Source organism: Chenopodium album, chromosome 25 (assembly GCF_948465745.1).
Source record: "Chenopodium album chromosome 25, dcCheAlbu1.1, whole genome shotgun sequence".
NCBI lineage: Eukaryota > Viridiplantae > Streptophyta > Magnoliopsida > Caryophyllales > Amaranthaceae > Chenopodium > Chenopodium album.
In genome coordinates, this window is record NC_137858.1 from 19,448,542 (window position 1) to 19,457,628 (window position 9,087).

Here is a 9,087-nt window from a genome sequence, read left to right on the forward strand (position 1 = left end):
TTAACATTGCATTATCTAATTAACTTATACGTTTATAAAGGAAATGTCAAAGTCAAGCTTTAGATTTTTAGTTTCATACCTATTTGATCCTAATTTCTAGCAAGTAAAATGAAATGGCAAAAAAAAAAAAAAAAAAAATAATGACATCATATGTGAATTTGGAGGGAAATTTTTTAATGAGAGCTTGACACATAAGACATTTTAGGAATTGATGACATCATCATGTTTTTTTGAAGAGACATCCGCATGTTTTGTTTTAGTATTAGTTAAATAGATTACGAGTAAAACAATAAAATTCTTGTACAATAACGTGGTTTATTAAGCTTGTTTTTTCAAGGTTAAGTAAACAGCCTTCATTTCCATTCGACTGTAAAACAAATCATAAATCCTAGGAAAAATTGACAGGAATATTACAACCTTTGCCCGTTCCGCCATAAATAAAACCACATTTTGATAACCCCCCAATAAAACAACCTTTGCACACGGTCTTCCAAAAATAGGATAAAACCGATTGGTAACTTGTTTGTAATTTGTTAGGTTTTTTTTTTCAATTTTCTTATTTTACAAAAAAAACTGATTTAATTAAAAAATTAATTTTAATCTAGTTTACACAAAAAAAAAAAAAAAAAAAAAAAAAAAAAAAAAAAAAACAAACCTCATTCTTGCGAATCTGCTCCTTGAGTCTGAGCGGTGGCTTGGTGGCCTGGGTGGGTCTGCGCTACAATAGAGAAAGAGGTGGCGAATTTGGGTTGGAGAGAGGGGAAGAGGTTGCGGGTTTGGGCTAGAGAGAGAGGGAGAGGTTGCGGTGCTGCTGAACGGTTTTGCGGGTTGCGAAGGAGGGGGAGAGGGTCCTGGTTGTGAGTTGTTTGCGAAGGAGAGCAGGGATTGCGGGTTGCTTGCGGTGCTGCTGGCGGTATGCACGACTGTTTGATTGCGGCATGGTGGTGGAAAAAGGAGGTTGGAGTAGTGCGGTATTGAGATAAGGTGGGGCTGTGACTCTCTGAGGTGGTTGTTGAATTGGTGGATGTTTGGCTAGTGGGCTATGAAATTACTGTCGGATTTTGGAGGGGAAGGTGGTGCTGACGTTGCTTGGAGGGGAAGGTGGTTGGAGGGAGGTTTTTTTTTTTTAATTAAATTTTCTTAAAATTAATTTTTTTATCTTAAAAAGAAATACGTTAAAATTGAAATAAAAAATCTAACCAATCATAATATGACACGTCACCGATTTTTTATCCTATTTTTGGAAGATCATATGTTAAGGTCGTTTTATTGGGAGATTATCGAAAGGTAATTTTTATTTATGGCGGATCGTGCAAAGGTCCTAATATTCCTGTCAATTTTTCCTAAATCCTATTGCAGTTCGAAATCTACATTATAAAAACCAAAACCCACCTCTTTCAAAAAAACAAAAAAACAAGAAATTGAAGAAAACCAAAAACCCAAGCCTACAAAAAAACACATCAAGAATTGAACCAAAACCCCATAATTGTTGTTGCAATGAAATTAGCCGGCTTAAAATCCTTAGAATCAGCACACGACGATTCAATATGGGCGGCAACATGGGTTCCGGCGACCGAAACCCGTCCTTCTCTCCTCCTAACAGGCTCCCTTGACGAGACTGTCCGCCTTTGGAAGGCCGACGATGATGTTGTATTAGACCGCACTAATACCGGCCACAGCCTCGGCGTTGTCTCTGTTGCTGCTCATCCTTCCGGGGTTATCGCCGCTTCGGCTTCCCTCGATAGCTTTGTTAGGGTTTTTGATGTTGATTCCAATTCTACTATTGCCACCCTTGAGGCTCCACCTTCTGAATCTTGGCAAATGCAGTTCCACCCTAAGGTATAACACTCTAACTTTTTTTAATTTTAGTGCCCAGATGATTAATTTGGCTTAATTTGTTTTTTCTTTTGTGATGAATGTTTTTGAGTGTTGAGTGCATTGATTTGAGATACTTAAGTTAAATTGCTCATGTCAACTACTTTAGTTGGTTAACGCATTAGGATATGTTAATACTGGGTATTGAATTAGTCATCGGTTTACTGACTATCCCAATTCCAAATATATATGAGCTAATTGAGGAGAATTTTCGAACTCTAATGTTTGACTGTTACAATGTGTAGTCATTGTAGTGAGTGTGTATAATACTATAACTTTTATCTTATTTTAATACCCAGATGAGTAATTCTACTTAATTTGTGTTTTGTGATGAGTGTTTTTGAGTGTTGAATGCATTTATTTGAGATATTTAAGTTATTGCGGAGGGTCAACTAGTTAAGTTGGTTAACACATTAGGATATGGTATCAAGACCCGATATTGAATTAGTCATCAGTTTGCTGATGCTGATTATCTTAATTTCAAATATAAATGAGCTGATTTTTGAGAATTTTCAGATTCGAATGTTTGACCGTTATAGTGTGTAGTCATTGTAGTGAGTGTGTATATGAATTGTCTTTCGATGGTTCTTAGCATGGTTGTCAATTTTTTTGCTCGTCCGGTGGCTAGATGAGCCATCTTTTTACCTTACCTGTTGTTCCTTGTTCGAGCTAATTTGTAACTTCTCCTTCAAGGATAGAAGCTAGAAGCAAATAGTAGCCATAGGGATAGGTATTCAATTGCTTGCTTTAAAAGGTATGAGTATGAGATTGCTCGCAGATGAAAATGCAATGAGAAAGTCTTCTTCTTTTATTGCTCGTTAGCACATCTCTTTTCTTGCAGATGAATTTTTCGAATACATATTTCTTTGGAAAATTTGCAAATTGTAGTCAATTAAAACTTGTATTTTGTAAATTGTAGCCATTTTAAAAAAAAATTGCAAATTGCAGCCCAAAAGTTGTTATAAATTGTAAATTGCAACCCAATTCAATTTTTTCATCGGTTTGCGTGTCGAAAAATATTTGGTTAAGATTTTAGCGGCCATTTTAGTCCTTAAGGATCCAAATTGAGCTCGGAATTAGTAAAAAATTAACGTAAGTGCCTCTTTTTTACTAGAAAAACAATAGTTGTACACAAATTTATACATTTTTGTTACGCAAAATGGAACACTTACGTTATTTTTTTGCCAATTCTGAACTCAATTTGGCTCCTAAAGGCCTAAATTGGCCCTTAAAACCTTAAACTAACATTTTTTGACACGCAAACCGATGAAAAAATTAGGTTGCAATTTATAATTTATAACAACTTTTGGGCTGCAATTTGCAAAATACTAACTTTAAATGACTGTAATTTGCAAATTTTCCTATTTATTTTTTGTAAGTGAAAGACCATAGAGTAGGCAGAGAATGGAAAGCAAGCAGGAATTCAGTTTCCTTTTCTTGTTTGGAGAAGTTGAAATAGGGAATGAGTGTATTTTTTTTTTTTTGAAAACTTGCTACGTAAATGGCTATATGACAGAATGATGTTAAATTTGAAGAAATTTATGTTTTAAATTTGTTTTATGTGTTTTTCTACTCATCTTAGGGATTGTGCTGTGTATTTCATTGCTAGGAGAGTCCATATCTGCATGCAGCATGTTGTGTATGCGCGACAAAAATTTCAGTATTCCTTTCATCAAATTTGAGTAATGTAGGAATTGAATAAGTTTGATTACAAGACGTGTCAAATTCTTACCTTTTTGGATGCTCTGGTAGTCTGGTTGTGTTTCATATTAAGGAACAACCTTATAATGAAATATGAGTTGGTAGCATCAAAGATCTTATCATCAAGCATATACTTTTATAAGTATCAGAATTCATGTGGACTGTGCAGTAAATGTTTTCTGCAGCATGTAGTAAATTATACGAGGCCAAATAAAGATGTACCCTGATGTCCGCAATGATCATATGATTTTTTGTTAAAAAATAAATAAAATAAAAATAAATAAGAAGAAAGAAACTGGAATGGAAGTTTTCATTTTTTGGTAATTGGTTAGCTCCTATATATTTCTGCATCAGGTGCAAGATGGTTTTCCCCTTTTAAATTCATTGCCAAAGCAGGATTAGACAAGTGTTTGCCCTTCTGGGTGGCTTGTGAGTTGTGAGCCTGTACTAGGGTTATACTCCCTCCGATTTTAAATAGTTGCTCCACTTTCCTTATGCGGCCGTTTTTAAATACTTACTCCATTTCCCTATTTGGAAAACTTTTATAACATTTAATTCATTTCACTCAACCAGTGGGACCCAATTTTATTACTTTTAGATTCTCTCTCCTCCAATTTACCTTCCACTAACGCCACTATCTCTATATTTTATTACTTTCTCCGAATTCTCCTAAAACTCCGCGCTTAGAGAAATGGAGCAAGTATATAAAAACGGAGGGAGTATGTAATTGTGTTATTATGCTTACGTGGTTTTGTACTCTGGAGATATGATATTTTGTAACAGCATTTTTAACCTATTTTGCATACACATACATGTTATAAGTGAACTCGTTGCCCTGTTTTGTGCTTGCAATTGCTTATTCACGTTTATTTGTGGTTACTTTGCTAGAATATCTTATCATCCTGCCATGTTCATGTCCTGTGTTGTTTGGTTGTATATCAATCTATGCCATTTCATGTCCAGGACTGTATGTTGTTGGTATTTGAAAAGATCTTTTTCTGATATTGATATTCATGGAAATTCGGGGGGTCCTTGCTGATTCATATGGGATTCCACATGCGGACATGCCTCTGCCCCTGGCTCTCCTGTAGCCTTTTCCTTGGAACCACTGCGCTCATGACTTGATGATTTGAGCACATTGGCAAGTCATGTGCAATAGAGAATTTCCTAGGATGATTTACTCTAACAACAGATTCTCCTGTTGGAGAATCTGTTGTAGTTTACCTGCATGTTCCGTTTTCTTCTTGATGACAATTGTAGCCTTATCCCCGTAATAGGGTCAAGACAACTGGAATGACCATCACTCCCTCTACCTTTCCTCATTGCAGATTTTTTTTTTTTATCAAGGAAAACTCTTTTGACTTCTTTTGTTGGAGGGACTCACAGCCACACACTACTATATAAATTTGCATTTTTATCCATTTTGGGTGCTTCTTGCTCATTTATGATTTTTTGTTGCCCTTAAATGAGCTTTTGTTGCTATCTTATCTATGTAAATAGTATCAAATATATGGAACTATTTTGCATGACTTCTAAAGTGCTACATATCCCTTCCATTTCTTGGGAATACTTAATCTGGAGTGATTGCTTTTCATATGAAGGCAAGACAGTAGTGCTCATTCTGGATCCTTAGTGCTTTAAGTTTTGGATGCAATTTCTTTTGTACAGAAAGCATGAAATCAATCAGTATGTTGTGCAGACTTCCTTGCCTTGTCTTCTTTCATTTCTAATGTTAGGAAGGCTCATCCCAAAGTTTTGCGTGGCCTTTATTTCTGACTATGAACCTCTTTCCAGTTTTTTCAATTTTTTTCCCCTCGTGAATATGAACCCCTTTCTGTGATTGGATATATATATTTCCCATCTTGCAAATCGTGTTTTTTTTCAATGTCAGTATAGTAATATGTGTAAACAGTGACTCTGTAACTGGATTGGCATTCACAGTAGGTTCCCTTTTAAGTGGTCAGCCAAGTTAAATCACCTAAATGATATAAACTTCTGTGATTGAATTCACAGTTTTCCTGGGGGTAGTTATTTAAGTTGGACTGTAGTTGCTTGGGCAATGTCACCATACTGGTTAACCATCTATTTACTGCACATATTGTGTTAGTCTGGTCTGTCTGATGTGCTGGTTTACTTATATTCTGAATTCAGTATTTAATGCCAAATCTGAATCACCACTGCATTATTTACTACTCCGGAGTAACTCTTAATACACGGTAAAATGGTCAACGTGCCTTGTTAAAAGAAACGAGGGTATCAAACAACTTTAGATCTGTTCTCAACTTCTGATATTTGTATTAATCTTATGCATCTTTTGTCATCAGGGTACCATGCTTGCAGTTGCTGGAGGAAGCAGCACTTCAATCAAGGTTTGGGACACTGCCACATGGCAACTTGCTGCATCACTACAAATCCCCCGTCCTGAAAGTAGCAAACCAAACGATAAAATTGCCACCAAGAAGTTTGTCCTCTCGGTTGCTTGGTCTCCTGACGGGAGACGGTTGGCCTGCGGCTCAATGGATGGAACAATCTCTGTTTTTGATGTTGCACGCGCTAAGTTCTTACACCACCTTGAGGGCCACCTCATGCCTGTTCGATCCCTTATCTACTCTCCCAATGACCCTAGAGTTCTCTTTTCGGGATCTGACGATGCCCATATACACATGTATGATGCCGAAGGAAAGAGCTTAATTGGGTCAATGTCAGGTCACTCAAGCTGGGTTCTGAGTATCGATGCAAGCCCAGATGGTGGTGCCATTGCAAGTGGATCAAGTGACAAAACGGTGAAGCTTTGGGATCTCAGCATGCGGGCAGCTGTTCAGAGCATGACCAACCACTCTGACATGGTATGGGGGGTAGCATTTCGGCCACCTGGTGGGGCCGGTGTCCGGGCTGGTCGACTGGCTAGTGTGTCGGATGACAAAAGTATTTCACTGTATGATTGTTCTTAGTTTTTATTCTTGTAGCACAACGAAAATTCGGATTTTTGGTTTAGGATTTTCTGACCTGACAGCCTTCTGGCAGTGTTTATCAAATGTATCGATCAACATGTTTATTAGAGCTGTGGATTTGACAATCATTTCTGGGTTTATTGTATTGTATTTTGCTTTGCATATTTAAAGTTGTTGTAATATGGTTCGGTGCGGCCTTGTTTCACAGCTGTGTCCCATTGCAACAATGTCTGATAGGTTGTACTGTTCAAATCCTTATATTGGAAAACTTCATTGCAATTCCATTTGCATGTACCCGGTGTACAGTATTTTTACTGTACATCGGGTTTTTCTCACGTGCAACTTATTTATTGTTTTTTTTTTTTTTAAATCGCGGAATTTTATACCTAATAATCAAAAAAACGCAGAACAATGGAGGAGAGAGAAAGTGAGAAAACGCAGCTCTCGATCATCCATTGAGGAGAGAGAAAGTGAGAAATCGCAAAAATTGCAAAAAAACGATCATCAATCGAGGAGAAAAAAGGTTAGAAAACGCAAAAATTGCAGAATTCGATCATCAATCGAGGAGAAAAAAGGTGAGAAAATGCAGAAATAGAAGAATTCGATCATCAATCGAGGAGAAATAAGGTGAGAAAACTTACAAATTGTAGAAATCGATCATCAATGGAGAATTCGACTTTCGATACAACAAATTGCAGCAATCTCATTCACGAATTGCTACAAAAACAGAGGCAAGTTGAGACTGAATTTGAAATCGATTTAAATCGATCGATTATAGAAGAAGAAGAAACTTATTGTTTTGGAGATGAATTCGTACCAATATTCAACCACCCTGACAATGCAGATGAAGCAATTGATAATGCAAATGAAGCAATTGAGAATGCAGAAGACGCAATACACAATGCTGAAAATCAAGTGGTCCTGATAAATCAATTGATTCAAATTCAGAACAAACAACCAAAACAAATGCAACTGAAGGTAATTTCTATAAATTTTTGAGATTGTATGCAAAAAAGAACCCTTTGAATACATAATTGTTACCCTTTTTATGCATAAACGTGACCCTATTTATGCCTAAATGTTACCCTCGGATTGAATGCGGAAATTTTGAGATTGCATGCAAAAATTAACCCTTTCATTGCCTAAATGTTACCCTTTTCATGCTTAAAAGTGACCCTATTTATGCACAAATGTTACACTCATATTGTATGCTGAAAATTCAGATTGTATGCAAAAATTAACCCTTTGAATGTCTAAATGTTACCCTTTTCATGCTTAAAAGTGACCCTATTCATGCACAAATGTTACACTCAGATTGTATGCTGAAAATTCAAATTGTATGCAAAAAGTAACCCTTTGAATGCCTAAATGTTACCTTTTTCATGCATAAAAGTTACCCTATTTTCACACGAATGTTACCCTTTTTTTATGCTGGCTGTGGTTATTATCTAATTTGTTTGTATTAAATAATATATACAAATCCAATTGATGCTTCTGGTTTAGATCTTAGAGGATCATTTGTTGGTGTGGTAAGAGAAACTTTTGAAGAAATTTTGGAATTGTATGAAAAACATGCTGCTATACTGAGGTTTTCAATAAGAAAACATACAACTAGATTCAAACAACACACAAAAATAGTAACTGAGAAAAACTATGTGTGTTCTGCTGAGGGAAAGAGACATTCAGGTCAGAAGAAAACAAAGTTAGTTGAAATGGTTGATGAAGAGGATGTAAATGTAAAAGCAAGAAAGCCAAGACAAGTAGCCATTACAAGATCAAATTGCAAGGCATGCATAAGAGCAAAAGTGAATAAAGAAGGACAGTTTGAGGTGGTGTCTCATGTTATTCAGCATAAACACCAGCTAACAAAGCCACAGTGGCATTATTTGCATCGTTCTGAAAGAAAAACGACAGAGAAAAAGCTGAAGCAATCAAAACAATGAAATCTTCAGGTTTAACTACAATGGACACTTACTATTACATGGCTACAGAGGCTGGAGGAGAACAGATCGTAGGCCATAGTGTTGTAGATCACCTGAATTTCTGCTCAAGGTTAAGAATGGAACAAATTGAGGCTGGAGATGCTCAAACTTTAGTGAACATTTTAAGTCAAGAATAATCAGAGGATCCAAACTTCTTTTTTAGAGTGAAGTTTGACATAGAAGGAAGAATTTGCAATATCTTTTGGAGAGATTCAATGATGCTAGAAGACTATAGGATATATGGAGATGTTCTTGTCTTTGATACAACATACAGAACCAACATATATAATCTTTTATGTGCTCCATTTGTTGGCATAAATAACCACTGGCATAATTGTATGTTTGCATGTGCTTTTATTGGGGATGAAACAACAGATTCATTTGTGTGGTTATTACAAACCTTCTTCAAAGCTATGGAAGATAGAAAACCAACTTCAATATTCTCTGAATAGGACCAAGCAATGGCAAATGCAATTCTGGAGGTAAAAGATTTATATTGACATCTTACAGATTTGAGATCTGACAATAAAGTTTTTCTTTTCACATAAAAGTTACCCTTTTATCTGCATAAAGTTATC

General features: G+C 36.1%; 1 protein-coding gene across 1 annotated transcript; it reads left to right on the plus strand.

Annotated features, from left to right (window-relative positions):
• Positions 1-1,405: 1,405 nt before the first annotated feature.
• Positions 1,406-6,732, plus strand: LOC145614854 (WD repeat-containing protein VIP3-like). Its single transcript, XM_081669917.1, has 2 exons — positions 1,406-1,839; positions 5,901-6,732. Exons 1-2 carry the CDS (start codon positions 1,498-1,500, stop codon positions 6,525-6,527), a joined length of 969 nt encoding a protein of 322 aa, XP_081526043.1. The 5' UTR covers positions 1,406-1,497; the 3' UTR covers positions 6,528-6,732.
• The last annotated feature ends 2,355 nt before the right edge of the window (positions 6,733-9,087 follow it).